This window comes from Notothenia rossii (assembly GCF_949606895.1).
Source record: "Notothenia rossii genome assembly, chromosome: 3".
Classification (NCBI taxonomy): Eukaryota; Metazoa; Chordata; class Actinopteri; order Perciformes; family Nototheniidae; genus Notothenia; species Notothenia rossii.
The window spans coordinates 26,877,498-26,892,360 of NC_136901.1; the positions used below are offsets into that span (position 1 = coordinate 26,877,498).

At 39.2% G+C, this 14,863-nt stretch overlaps 2 protein-coding genes across 3 annotated transcripts; one reads left to right on the forward strand and one right to left on the reverse strand.

The window, feature by feature from the left end:
- The first annotated feature begins 46 nt into the window (after positions 1 to 46).
- LOC307031386 (glyoxal reductase-like) lies at positions 47 to 3,611 on the forward strand. Its single transcript, XM_079668462.1, has 6 exons — positions 47 to 203; positions 1,109 to 1,400; positions 1,623 to 1,768; positions 2,313 to 2,452; positions 2,542 to 2,700; positions 2,810 to 3,611. Exons 2-6 carry the CDS (start codon positions 1,159 to 1,161, stop codon positions 2,987 to 2,989), a joined length of 867 nt encoding a protein of 288 aa, XP_079524588.1. The 5' UTR covers positions 47 to 203; positions 1,109 to 1,158; the 3' UTR covers positions 2,990 to 3,611.
- Positions 3,612 to 3,704: 93 nt separating this feature from the next.
- Positions 3,705 to 8,884, reverse strand: badb (BCL2 associated agonist of cell death b). 2 transcript variants are annotated; one of them, XM_079668471.1, is made up of 4 exons: positions 8,770 to 8,884; positions 6,956 to 7,102; positions 6,562 to 6,782; positions 3,705 to 6,069 (listed from the first exon to the last, which is right to left on the reverse strand). In XM_079668471.1, the coding sequence occupies exons 1-4, from the start codon at positions 8,786 to 8,788 to the stop codon at positions 5,932 to 5,934; spliced, it is 525 nt and encodes a 174-aa protein (XP_079524597.1). In that variant the 5' UTR covers positions 8,789 to 8,884; the 3' UTR covers positions 3,705 to 5,931. The 2 variants fall into 2 exon arrangements, with proteins under 2 accessions (XP_079524597.1, XP_079524598.1); XM_079668472.1 differs by lacking the exon at positions 8,770 to 8,884 and adding an exon at positions 7,764 to 7,937.
- Between the last annotated feature and the right edge of the window lie 5,979 nt (positions 8,885 to 14,863).

A 14,863-nucleotide genomic window follows, 5' to 3' on the forward strand; every position in this document is an offset into this window, starting at 1 on the left:
CTCTGCTTCTTCTTGTCTTCAACCAATCAGCAGCGTCCTAACTGTCACATGATTGTCAGCTCCCACGTGTAGCAGGAAGAAGTACTTGTAAACACTCCTCCGTATAACGGCTAAAATTAGAAATAAGGCGAGATTTCCTTGCATGGTCACTGACAAATTCTGCTGCTCTTCTTCGAAAGTATTCAGCTGAAAGTGCTGAAAAGGTGAGATGAAAATATTGTCTGTAAATACACTGCCAATATTAACATAATTGCGGTTATATTCGTAATGTTGTGACGTTTAAAACAGCAAAAGTAACAAACAACCAAAAATAACATGTAACTGTCCTTCAGTTATAATGGCAGACGGAAACTTAAAGATTGCTGTAAGCTAGCAACTCTTAAAATACAATAATAATTCCCTAACGCTTTTTTATTTGTCACATTTGGTGTGAAAGTGTAGCTCTGTTAAGGTGCAGAGAGCACAGCCCTGCTTTACAGGGAGAACGTTTTTCCTGTGACCCCTCTATATGGCATGGCTCTGCTAATTTAGTCTGTACTTTGTCATGTTCTGTTTCATTGTAGATCATTAACCACGTTTACATGATCTGTTATGAGAAACTGTACTACCAGATAGCATTGTATTTTGCATATACAGTCACTTACTGTCACAGCCACATTGCACTCCTAGTTGCACTGTTACATCCTTATGTCCTGATATTGCATGAACACTGTATATTTTGTATAGGGACAGGTATGTAGCATAAAGCAATGCCACACAACAGCATTTGTTATCATGCATATGTGTAAAGCCTGCCCCTCTATTGGCCTATTCAAATGCATAAAACTCAACAACACATTCACAAATGATGGTACAGAATACACACTTAACAATAGATGGATAGATTAAATACACAAAACAAAAAAAATACAGACAACAATATAGGACCATAAAACAAGAAGCAACACATAATTCATCCCTACATGCTGCCTTGTCCCTCTTTAAGTTAACATTCCACATTAAAACCCTCGGACCTTCCTCTGTAATGAATGAAACTGTTGCTAAAGGTCGATCTATAAAATCAAACTACTGTCTCAACAAGAAAAACGTCTGTCTCTTTCTTTAACAGTTTTGGGTAAACCAACAGGATACAGAAAAGCAGAACTGCCTTCAGATCAAATGTTTTCCTCTTCACATTCTGTCCTCCTAAAAACCGGGGTTCAGATGCCCCTCCTGGGTTTTGGGACCTACAAGTTGGTGTCTCCTGAAGATGTCTCCCGGGCTGTGGATGCAGCTCTGCTTGCTGGTTATCGGGCTTTTGACAGTGCAGCCGTATACCTGAATGAAGCTGAACTGGGCCGAGCGCTTAAGCAGCTCCTGCCCAAACATGGCTTAACCAGAGAGGATGTGTTCATAACCAGGTGATGTTTAGGCACATGTCCTTTCCAAAAGAGCACATCATGTCAGTAAACAAGGGATCTATGAAGTACAATCGTAGCAAAATGTATTGCATTTTTTTTTTTAAACTTGTGTCTTGAATACAGCTGGAATATAATCGAATTGATGCTAGGTAAAATGACAAATATACACCTACACTGTACGGCACAACGTACAATACTCAACTTCTCTCTTTCTCCCCGCAGTAAGCTGGGCTCCAAGGATCAGGGTGAGCGAGCCATGGAAGGAGCCCTCCACAGCCTGTCTGATCTGGACATGGGTTACATTGACCTCTACCTGATCCACTGGCCTGGAACACAGGATCTAGAGATAACTGATCCACGCAACTCTGGTAAAGAATTCATATTCATGCTGCTTAAGACGGCAGACGGCAAAACAGATTTCTTTTCAGTGGACGAAAGCAGGACCGTCGCAATAAATGTGTTCAGCAAAAAAGACTGTAAAGTTCCGCGCCACATCATTTAAAGTACATTTTTTCAAAGGGTACTTTTTTGACAGTATTTACTTGGGATGTTAAGGTACACCCTCATAAAAGTAGACAACATTAGTTTATGGGCAAGAGGAAGCTAATAATTTATACAAATTTCAACAAATATACCTCTACCTAACTATCCATTTTAAGATTAAATTACCTTACATGAGAGGAATTTACCTTTAGCTTTTACATTGGAGAGATAAATGCATTGTATAGCTAGATGCGTTACTAAAATAATTACATAATACTATAATAAGAGACACTGAATAACTTTTTCCATGTGTAGCAATATTTGATAATGCTTTTTACTAATTAAGATTCAATCTCTTCACGCTCCTCCACAGTTTAGTTGTACTTTAGTTACACGGGTGATAAGATCCTAATGAATATTTAATTGCAGGTAACAGAGCTGAGAGTTGGGCCGCTCTGGAGGAGCTGCATGTCCAGGGTAAGCTGAAGGCCATCGGAGTGTCCAACTACACACCAGCACACATGAGGGAACTGATACAGAGCTGCAAGATCCCTCCTGCTGTGCTGCAGGTAGGACACTGATAAAGGAGGAGGATGGATCACATGTATAATAGTTTTTTAAGAGCTGATGCACACTGTGTTTTTAATTGTTTCTTCAGGTTGAGTTTCACCCAAAGTTCTGCCAGACAGAGCTGAGGAAAGTGTGTGAGGAATATGGAGTGTGTTTTCAAGCATACTCCTCCTTGGGGAAAGGAGATCTGGTCACTGACCCTGTGGTGCTGGAGGTGGCAAAGAACTGTGAACGCACGCCTGCACAGGTAACGCACAGGCATACAAACAAATGAAATACCTCTCAATTAACATTTTTGTGGCAGCCTCCCCTCTAGACATTATTTGGAAACCTTTAGGTCTGTTGTTCCCCTGCAGGTCCTGTTGCGCTGGGCTGTGCAGCAGGGTGTCCCAGTGCTGCCAAAGTCCTCAAATCCAGACAGAATAAAGGACAATGCCAGGCTTTTTGACTTCACACTGAGTGACACAGACATGGACAGACTGTCAGCTTTGGACTGTGGGCACAAGTTCTGCCGGGACGCATCACAGGTGGTTTGATAAACCACAGATGGGCTCATATTAAGCGTCCTAAATGCTGTTCTTTCGTTTTTACTGGCAATTACAGGATACCACAACCAGAACAAATGGGAAATTAGAAATGTATCAAATGTGCTGGGCTGATGTATTAAGGATTTAGTAAATGTACTTACTGAAATATCTAAGAGCTCTAGTAACATTTGGGACACATGTTTCCAATAATGTATACTGTTTATCATGACCAATAATCCATGAAACACTGAGCCTTTCAACAACAACAAAATGTTGACATATGTGCCACCTTTTATAACTAGTAAACTGACTAGTTTAGACTTTAAAGTATTATTCCGTTTTTGTGTGTTCTAGCTTTGCATTTGAATTGTTAATGAACATATTTGCATTGAAAGAAATATGATTTCAGTGTCCTTTGTACTAGAGAACTTTAAAGAATTACACAGCGACTCAATTTTAAACAACTCTAAAATTCTTTATTCAAGACCGCATATACAAGAAGTTTCACAGCTGTAGAGAAAATTTACAAAAGTTATTTAAAAAAAAAAAGGAAAAGGAATTTAAAAAAAAAGAGGGAATATTGAAATTCTATTTTCTCCCCACATACATCTCCAGATTCAAGTAATACCAAGGATGGTTGCAAAACTCCAGGTTCCCAGGCAGGTCTCTCCTCTGGGGTGTGTTCACTGCTACTAATGTTTAACAGTCAAAACCACAATGTGAATTCCATCAATCGACATTTTATATTTTTCTCACAGTTGTGACTTTTTCTTGAGCGTAAAAGGTGACAGTGAGGGTAAAAGTTAAGGCGGTAATCGGGTAAACAGACATGGCTGATAATGCACAGGTACACCACAGTTATAGCATGTTCAAGGCATTCATGTTGACAATATGATTTTCTTTTAAATTCATATCTGACCCTAAGCTCTGAACACCGTGTACAAACTCTTTATCAGCCGATGTACTGTTGTTCTTGTGTCAAAGTACAGGTCTACTAGAAGTGGAAACTATTTATTTAAACACCCTTTCCTCATTTCCCTATTGATCTGTTTATGAAATGGGATATCAAATAATGGAGTCACTTTAATGGAGCTAAAATGTAACAGCCTAGTCTAACTGTATTCATTGAGTTGGGAGCTTTACCAAAACATATAGTAAACTTGATTGAATCTCAAAAAACAATGGCCCCTGTTTCAGATTGTCTAAAAATCTCTGATTAAAAAAAAGTTTCCCGTTTTAACCAAGTTTAGGAAAAGCTATAAAGGTTTTTTAGTTTGAAAGACGATACAAATGCAGCCCCCTAAGCCTGCAACACTTCACAACTCAACCCTACCAGTCAAGAGGAAGAGAGTTAGACCCAAGAAGAACAAACCTATTACCATTTTCAATAATCACATTGATAAACAATTCACAAATAGCCAATCCATGTAGAAGTCCCGATCTTAGTTAATATATAAGCCAGAATATAACGCCTAAAAAGCAAATCTAGATCAGCACTTAGACTTAAGGCTTCATACATTAAGATCCATTTTATTCAGATCCTAATGCAGATAAAGAGTGACCAACCTGCATGTAACTCATTGTTTTATAACCTTAAAAAGCACTGGAAACTGATTTTCCTGAACAGATAGTTTTATAAAGACAAGTTTAAATCCCTTCCACCAGTGTTTGAAATGTGATTTTACTCTAAATCCACCTCCTTTATGCACTCGGTGCTGATTAAAATGAGGCTTGTGTGTAGGCTTCTTGTATAGTAGTTAATATATCCCCGCCCAAATATTTAAATTAGCAAATTACACATCACAACAGCCATGGATTGTACACTGCCTATTGCTAGGTTGGCCAACCTTATTAAATAGCATGGTAACCTTGTAAAATAGGAACTCGATAAATACAAATCTGGCTAAAGCAACCCCTCCAGCACCCCTGCAATTTGATAAAATATTAACAAAATATTTACACATTAAAGTTACAAGGTCTTATTTTTTTTGCTCATCAAAGGCTTTGAAAAGATAAATTCACATTAGTTTGTGCTTTTTTTTATGTTATAGTAATGTCATTTTCTTCAGATATAATCTAAACCTGAAGTCTTACAAAAGATAGTATTTTCTGTTAGAGATTGTCCTTGTACAAGATTGTTCTTCTTTTGATAAATTTGAGATATAAAGCAGTTAATGATAGTCAAGTACGTACAGTTGTTTAAATTGTACTAGCTTGCAGGTAGTAGTAAAGGAAGTTAGATAAAGGCCTGAGCTGAATACTCTAAAAAATCCTTCCCATTCTATCCTCCATCCTCTGTTACCTGCAGGTCATTTTGGCACACAATTACAGTGGTCTCCACGAACTAACATTCGAAGCAAAACAAGCATAAGTAACACATTTCCTCAAGAAGATGAGGAAGGAAATTCTAACAGCATTCAAGGTGGCCTTGGGTGTTTTGATTCCAGTGCATTTATACCTCTCCATCCACAGTATATTGCATAGTGTTGATGGGAGAGACAACTGAAGTGGTTAGCACCTTTTAAACTGAGTAGTCGACGCTCAAATCCACTTAATGCTGGTCTTTCTTTATGTTTTCAAGAGCTCTTCTCTCCTCTCTTGGCCCGTCTTTTTATCCATTCTATGGGGTTTAGATAGCCACCAGTCCATCCTGATGCCTGACTGACTCTTACCATTTCACAGTGCGCTGCCCAGCTATATAGTTAACATCAAAACCAACACAAATGCAATTTTTTTTACCTAACTGTAGTTACCAATGACGTATAAAAATGACATGACTAGGATGGGACACTTGGCCACGCCTTTGTGTTTTTGGATCTTTTTGTTCAAACCAACCTTTCTGCCATCAGAGCAGGTCTTTTTGTTCTCATCACGATTGTTCTCCTGGCTTCCCCATTGCTTTCTTCTCATTCCTTGAACCTCAAGTCCCTCTTAATTTCCTCTCCCGGTGCTTATTCGTTGCGGTGAGTGTGGTTCTCATGGTGGTTGTTCTCTCCCTCCATCTCCTGGTGACTGAAGAGGTAGCTCCACCAGGTTTTCGAGTGTGGCATCTGTTTGGCCGGCCCGGGACTTCTCACCTTTTTCATTTCCTGCGCAAAATAGAGACAATGTTTAAGACATGTGACATTATGTGATATTATCTAGGGGGGGGGAATCCCAATCAAAAAATATCAATTGATGCCCTTAAGTAGAGTGGGATCATGGCCGTTTTTGCAATTAATAACAATAAAAAAGCACAATCATGTTAAAGGCAGTATTTTTTAAACGATATGATATACAGTTAAAAACATCTAGGATCTAAAAAGTAGATCATAAAAATGTGGCTTCAAATTGGATATAAGTAAATGTATGACGCATGTTCAGGACAATAAACCATTACTGGCAACCAAATAAAACACACCTTAATTACACATCACATTTTCTCTGGGTTTGAAAACTGTTGGAACATTTGTTAACAAAATGAATAACATAGATTTAGTCAATCCTTTGGAATGTTAAAACTACTTTTTTTTTGTCGTTATTCCCCACATTTTCAAATACAACTGAAGATGGACTTCCACCCTCTGACCCCTCGTTCTCACCCCTTTGTCCAGCATGCTGTCGAACTCGTCGCTCATCCTCCGGAGCTGCCGGCCGTATTTCTTGGCTGCCCACAGAGCAGGGGGAGCTGACTTGGACCGTCCCCTGAATGGAGCACCCTCCGTGGGCGTGCCGGCTTCGTCTTCCCCCCGAGCCTGGAGCTCCTCGTCTCTGGATACAGTGTAGGCGTGGGACTCTGAGTTGAGCCTGGTTCGCCCGGTCCCTTTAAAGAAACAAAGGTGAGAGGAGTTAGTAATGGAGCAGAAATACACTTTTGGGTCCCACCTGGATCAGTTTGTGGTAAAGGATGCTCAAACATTGCTTGTTGTTTTTCAAGTTTTTAAAGCACTGTTTATTTAATTCCCATTTCTCACACAATTCCTTGAGTTTTCCTACCTGTCAATCTGAGCTCAGGAAGGGTGAGGGAGTGTCGTTGAGGGAGCTGCGGCCCCTGCACAGGGGACGGTTGGATATGTTCTCCTTCCTCCTCTGATGAGTCTGAGTCACTGTCAGAAATATTAAAGTGTGCAGCCATCGTCACATCTAGAGAAGTAAGATTCCCAAACATTGGAAAGAGGGAAACATGAATGAATTACTACTTATGGCAGACAATGAAATAGTCATAAGTAGATGTACATGCTGTGCACATATTATTGTGGGTACATTTCATTGTTATTAAACCACAGCTGGATGATATCAGTGTTGCCCTGCACTTGACCTGTATGAGATAACAATAAATAGAAATGTCCATTCTAATGTAAAGCTAAATGTGCTCCTATACAGTAAATATATATTATAAAGAAGGGCAAGGCTGCAAAAATGTGTCCATATAGCAAGTGTGCTTTTCTTTTACTAAGCTAATTATTCGAGAGTTTTAAAATGGCATCATCCATTGTATGGCTGATGCTGCCTAACACACCCAGCAGCATATATGTTACGCTTCCCTGGCATAATACAGTCCAAAGGTATTCACAGTGAGATAACCGACCTGTTTTGGAAACACGGACCAATATTTGATATCATAAACCACCCGTTGTTACACGGTTTTGAAAAGAAGCCAGCACACCTTCCTCTCCGGTCAACACGCTGACTCGCTTGTTTTGTTGTTGTTGACTGAAGAGGACAAAAGAAACTTACTGCAGGGCGGAAGCTGCTCGGGAGCTAAATTAGTTCGTTAAAAAGGAGTATTAATAGGTTTCCTTACCCGAAATCATTTTAGCGGGTGCCCGAAAAGTGCGAGTGTGTCCTTAGCTGGCCTCATGCGGCCGCAGCTGTTGTTTTTGTTATCGGCGTCTTGTCTTTTTAATGTACAATACACTTTAGCTCCTCGCTCACCCAATCGCCGAGCGTCATTGTACCGCCGCTGCGCGATGACGTCACTGTTGCGAGCTAGGAACTGGACCGGTGCTTTGTTTGTCTCACCGGGTACCGTAATGCTCAGATTAGAGGCACAGCATGATTTAAAATGCACAGAAGTATTGGCATTTGTACTTGTATCCATCTTTTTCTATTTGAATCATTGGTGGATTCAGATCTTATACTACTAAAAGTAATACTACAGTTGTATACAACTCCATTACAAGTTAAAGTCCTTACTTATGTTTTATATGCAGGAGAATAGTCCCTTTTAAGAGGCATTTTGTTATTAACTGGATTATTGGAATATTATTACTAATGTGTTAATGTGCAAGCAGTCTTTTAATGTTGTAGCTGGTTGTTGTGTAAGTAGCAGACTTTTAATTGTGTTGCTGGTCTAGGTGGAGATTATACTTACTTAGGTCTATACAGCCTACTGTTGGAGTTATGTAATGTGGTAACACGGGTTTAATGCATAAAATTGGATCATATTTAATTTACAGATGATCTGTTTTGAATGAAAATCTTAAAAGCCAAGGTTACTACTCTATTTAGTTCTCAAATGACAATGAAGTTTTGTAGTAAAGTAAAAGAAAGCATACAATCAATACTGAAGTAAACAACAGGCCTTTCTAAATTGTATTTTTGCACAAATTAATTGTTTCAAGGCTTTATTATATTACATGGTCGTCCTCAGCAGAATAAATACTTATTGTCTCTGCGGTAAAGTTGAGTATCATTCTCCATTATATCCATTCTCTCTATCCTGTCTAGAAAAGAGAACATCTATACAAAAACAGATAAACACTTAACATACATACTGACTGACTGACAAACCAGAAATATGGAAATACCTGAATAGGCTTGGTCCATGTTGGGTTGCCTGCTATAAAACGAGTTTCATTCTTCCTAAAGACCGCTCATTGCTTTCTCTCCTAAAGGAATTCAGAGACTGCAGGGTAAAGGTTAATTAATATGACATAGATATGGAGGGCAGTCCCATGTTACACAACAGTTATACGAGGTTTGCTTTTGTCAGATGTTGAAGCTGATAAGCAGAGGGTTGGGCGGGCATGCACGTGTAAACACGCAGATTGTGTCTTACTGAACATTAGGAAATAATCATTCTTTAAAGTGATTTTTATTTGTGTATGACGTGTTTGACATTTACACTCTTTTTTTCCTATTCTCTCTTACTGAGAAATGTAAGACGAGGAGAGGATAGAGTTTGTTGTCATGCCTGGTATGGGCAGCAGATGGCGATTCAGGCCCATAAAAACATTTTTACTGGCGTTGCTGAGCTGTGTTCCTCTTCTGTCTCACTGCTACATCATCTGTCACAGGTTGTGTGGTTTCCTGTGAAAATAGAGAATAATCCCATGTCTAGTTTTCTGATTTTGTAATAACGTGTTTTGCAACATGTGTATTTTTCTTGATGTCAGTATTGGGGTTTTCCATTAAAATTGCAATATGAAGTCTCCGTCAACGGGAACATAGAGTGGTTCTTATTCCCTGAAAAGGTGGCATTGCAGAAGTGATGCTTTTAACTGAGTCTTTCTTATTTGAAAACATGTCTTTTATTGTTTCTACGAAATCATTACAGTACTGTATATAGGGGGGGGGGGGGGGGTGTCTGTGCATCCACCACTGATTGCCTCTCTACTTTGCTCTCTTGCACTTTCCTCACATCAATGCGAGAGAGTCGACCATGTAATTATCTACCATTTATATCTAGAGCTGCCTCCATTCCTCTTCGACATCATCCTTCTCTCTCGCCTCTCTTGCATTAAGAGCCTCTTGTGGGATTAGAAAGAAAATTAGTGTATTTTGCTAAGTCAGTAAGTGACACTTGAGTAGGAGGAGCAAACTATTTTTGTCGAAACTGTGATGGGATTTGAGGCGATGCAATGCAGCTTCTTCTAATTCAGTGTATCCAAACAGAACTAATGTGAGTTTCTAAGCTTAGACAAACAGGCAGAGTCAGCTTTTGGTGTGAGGATGGTGCAGCTCTGGAAAACTACAGTTAACACTTGCCTCTTTTGAACTATTTTTAGAGGGATTATAGAAATAATACATGGAAGCTCAGTTTTCTTTTGGTTGGTTAGATTCAGGTGCTGTATCAGAGACCATACAGTTATTACAATCTTAATCTGTGTGTGCTAGTGTAAAGCCATGTTGTACTACATTTATACAATTTGAGAGTCATAACACTACTATCCATTCGAGTGTGTGAGTGAGAAAGACTTGTCCTGTACATGCTGGATGATTTTCACACACGTACACAGACAGAGTGTGTTTAAGTTTGCAGTGTAATCTTAAGGAACCTTACAATTAGCATCCATTTATATCTTCCTGTACCAGCCTCGCCCTGCCTCCCTGCCCCTCATCTGGTGATTATTTTGGGACACGGAGGCGTACGCACTCCCACACTGTCTCTAAACCACCACTCAGTGTGTGTGTGTGTGAGTGTGTGTGTGTGTGTGTGTGTGTGTGTGTGTGTGTGTGTGTGGCTGTTTGAGAGCAGCAGCGTTTCCAAGCGGCTCCCAAATGTTCCTTCCAATTTAATGCCAGGGCACTGTCTGTCTGTCTGCCGCCGCCGCCGCAGCTTCACTCACCGTCCTTTGAAACATTTCCCCCTCTCTGCAGACTCCAGTTCAGTTTATGTGGGAGCTGAGCAGGATGCAGAGCATGTTTTTGAATTATTTGAAGTGGGAAAGCTTAGAGAGAAGAAGAAAGATGGTGTCAAAGAAGTGGGTTTCCCAATCCCTGAGAAAAAGATTAGAAGCACACCAGAAATACTGACAGTGTGCACTTACAAATGAAGGAAGAAGCGACACAGTTACTGAGAAAGCAACAGATGTAGGATCAAAGGTAGACCATGACATAAGAGATGTACCTTAAGAGTGCAAAGAGAGAATTAAGGTAATAGGAGAGCAGAATAACTGGCCGACTTTTGGAAGACTGAGGAAGAATCTGTGAGACGGATATCAGAGGAATGGCAAAAGTGTAAAGAAGAGCTGAAAAAGCAAACCTAACCTACATCAGAGTAAATACACTCTTCCAGCCTTCGCTACCAACCGGAGCACTTTCGTCGCTTCTTTCAGTACATGCTCATTATCTACGAGCCGCTCCCTCGCTATATAACTAAGTCACAGACTGTGATCACAAGGGCGGCATAACGCAGCTCTCTAATTTCATCCACCCCACCCTTGGTGCAGCCTTCCAATTTTATAACCCAGCTCTTCTTATAAACTAAAGTTTTGGGCTGAAAACGGTTTGCTTACTTTTTCTTAAGTAGATAAAAATACAAAAAATGTCCCCTTCAGCAAGACATTTGATGGAGGACCGTTGCTGAAATCTTTCTCTTCTTTTGACAAGTGAGAAAACTGTCATAGTATTGAGGGAACTTTCCCCTCCCCTGTGAAAAAAAAGTTTTTGTTTCAAGAAGCTGTTCTCACCCAAATATCTCCAAACTTTAAAAGAACGGTTTGACATTTATGGAAATGAGTGATTTTGGCAAGAAAGCACATCACTCTAAGCAGAATTGTTGATCTTCTCATCATTGTATGTAAGCCGCCAAACCGTGGTGATGCAATCCGGAAACTGAGTTCTCTTCATGTTGAGGGCAGCAGTCGTGGGTATATAGCATGAACAGGAGGGGGCTGGACACACCGCCCTGGGGAACTTCAGTGTTCAACAGTAGAGCGAAGGAGGTGTGACCACCCTTCTGAAAAGCCTGAGGTCTATTTGTAAGGATGTCCAATACTCAATCGCAGAGTGTGATACTCAAGCCTAAGGGGCTAAAGTTGATAATCAGTTTCATGAGGGAGATTGTGTTGCTGCACAAACCCCATTCTAATGTAAGTGTTGTTATTTTTCAGAGGTGCTAGGGCAATGTAGAAGGTATCTTTTAATGATCTGTTTGCTTTGTACTGTATGCAGAATGGTGTAGATCCGGGGTGGCTGTTGTTTTGTAGAACCAGAAGACTTTTTAGGTATAGAATCGACTTGATGTCAGTGCTCGTCTTCACTTTTAGAAAGAGTCCTCTCACATCCGCTTTGTATACTGACAGTGACTGGTCCTCTGGAGGCGGGGCAGACTGACAGCGGACTCTGTTGAAGAGGTCAAAACGAGCATAAAAGGTGTTAAGCTCATCTGTCGCATATGTGGTTGTCCCTGCAATGTTATGGCATTTACAGGCTAGTCTTTTATCAGCATTTTCCCCTTAAATGGGTCTAGGTCTGGGGGAAATCAGCAGTACAGATTTGACTGAAAATAAGTTCATGATACTGTTGACACAAACCAGGTTAAACACTGTAATTAACCCCTGCCTTGACTTTAGTGGACACACACACTCACTCCTACCCACGCCTGCTCTCTATCTTGTCAACGTGAAAGCCACCCACACTCTCATCCAGCCCTTCTCAACCCTCTAATATCATCAATTATGGTTGGGCTGTTTTCATGTGGTGTGAGTGGTACGTGTTAATGTATATGTATACATGCTGCTCAGAAACATATGTATTCCATGTGAAATCTGTTAGGTGCACACTGCCATTATGTTTTCTAATAATAGTTAATGAGTAGATGTAGTTTTTGAATTCCTCAGGCTGTGGAAATAAAATCATGGTAAGCGACGTCCTGTTCTCCAAATCATTCACATTCAATCCATTGCGTCCTGGCATATAGAAGTGCACAAGCTCAGTGTTTTAATTATTCACTGTTTGCTGCAACTTAATAATATATTATTAAGTAAGCATTATCACTATGCTGCTTTAATTGAATGCAATTAATTTAGCTTTTGTTGGCTAATCGGTTTATGTATTCCACCATTGAGGTCTGCCTGAAGCAAAACATTTTTCATGCTTCACTTAATTGTCATGGCAGAGCCTCCGTATTAGTCTTTTGTCCACATAGTGAGGTGCAAATTAGAAGACAAAATAATCAATTACTTCAAGCAGTATTAAAGAGGTTTGTATATACTGTACGTTCTTTTAAATGTTATCCTTTTAGGGTATAACATTTCTTTATGTATTACAAAAGTTAAACATTAGCTAACATTTGCAAGAAAAAATTAATTCTCAAGTTACTTTAGACATGACAGAATTAAAGGACACATTTTGTACTTGTTAGGAAGGAATACCAAAAGCAACAAGGAAAAAAAGCAGCAGCAGAAAATAAGCAAATATTTGAGTATTTTCTTAAAATGTTTAAAATGATATTGCCAGTCAAACTTTATGAATTGTATTGTTATTTCAAATCTATAATTGAAAAAAAGACTGGAATATGTAGAGTCCACAATGTTTGACTAAACTGTGTAGTTTAAAAAAAGAAAACCCTGGCTTTCCTGTGGAATTTTATTTTGATATATTTAAAGTCCACTTAGGAGGCCTGTCAAACTGCTACTCCCAGACATTGTATCTTAGCAATTATTAGGTCAGGTGCCACTCCAAGCCTCCGTTTATCTTTCCATCATCACCAGAGGTCTAGGTAATCCATCCTCCTTAAAGATTTTATTTGCTTTGCTTTGACAGGGAGGCAGGAAATTGGATGGAGAGGCGCAGCGTGGTACAAAACAAGATGAGAAAACACGATATCTGCAGATCCGTCTTCCCCCATTGCCTTAATCCTCTGCCCCATCTTTCTCATTTCACCCACTCAGACTCCCAGCGTTTCCCCCTTTTTATTCTACCATTGTGTCTCCTCTTCCATTTCCCTGCCTTTTGTGCCTTCCGTCACTTTTGGTCCATCCGTGCCTTTCGTTTTTTTACCTTTTACCCCTTCTCTCAAATCTCCCCCCCTCAAGCTCTCTCCATCTCTACCTTACGTCTTAATCTCTGTCTCCCCCTTCTCTCTCCCCCATCTTTACCTCCCCCATTGTGTATCTGGGTTGCTGACTGAACTAGTTCATTTCGTGCTTGCTTGCTGGTGGCGTCATGGCCCCTGGTTAATTGATGTATTGTTATAGAGACAAGCTGCTTGTTTGATTCAGTCAGGTGGTAACAAAGTCTTCATATTTTGCTCTAAAACCAGAACAAACTTAAAATCAAAATGTGATAAAAGCTTTCCATTACACAATGTGTTTGGAGTCACAAAATCATATAATGTTGGGTGATTACCAGTTTTGGAGTGTCTCACAATTCTGAAGGTATTTGTACTTTCCTTAAGTCTTTTTGATTTGTATTTTTATGCTACATTTTAACTTACACTGCTCTACATTTCAGAGGGACCTATTGCTTTACACCACTTCATTTATTAAATTACTTTAAAATCCAGAATCAACATATATACAACTAGTAGTTATGTAATGTATGAACAATTTAGTTACTGGTTATTTTCAGATTAAGATGTTTGAGTATATAAAATACAATGCATTGTTTTACAGTAAATAAAACCACCCAACTGATTACAAAAATGCATATAATAACCTATTTTTCAGCCAGCTGCACCATATCAATAATCATAATACGAATCAGACTTTATAAAACGTACAAATCTGCACCTGGTGCAACTGTCATCCTGACAACCTCTGTAATGTCCAAATTGACCGAGAATCCAACTAAGCTGTGTAACAATATATAATTGTTTAGTTTCTAGCACTTCGGGATTTGAAGTCAAATATGAAGTATTATTATTATCATTATTATTATTATTATTATTATTATTATTATTATTATTATTATTATTATTATTATTATTATTATTATTATAATAATGTCAGGACTGAAGATCCCATTTATATACTGATTAGTTACAATTTCTTCCACATTCTTGTATACTTTACTATACTATACTCTAGTCTAGAATGATTGAAGGAGTTTAACTTTTAAAATGTTGGTGTTATTTTATTTAAATACAAAACTGACTTCTACCCCTGATGATTTCCCCATACAGTCTCATATTTGTACAACTTTAGCTTTTGCCCTAATAACACTTTTGTTCTCTGT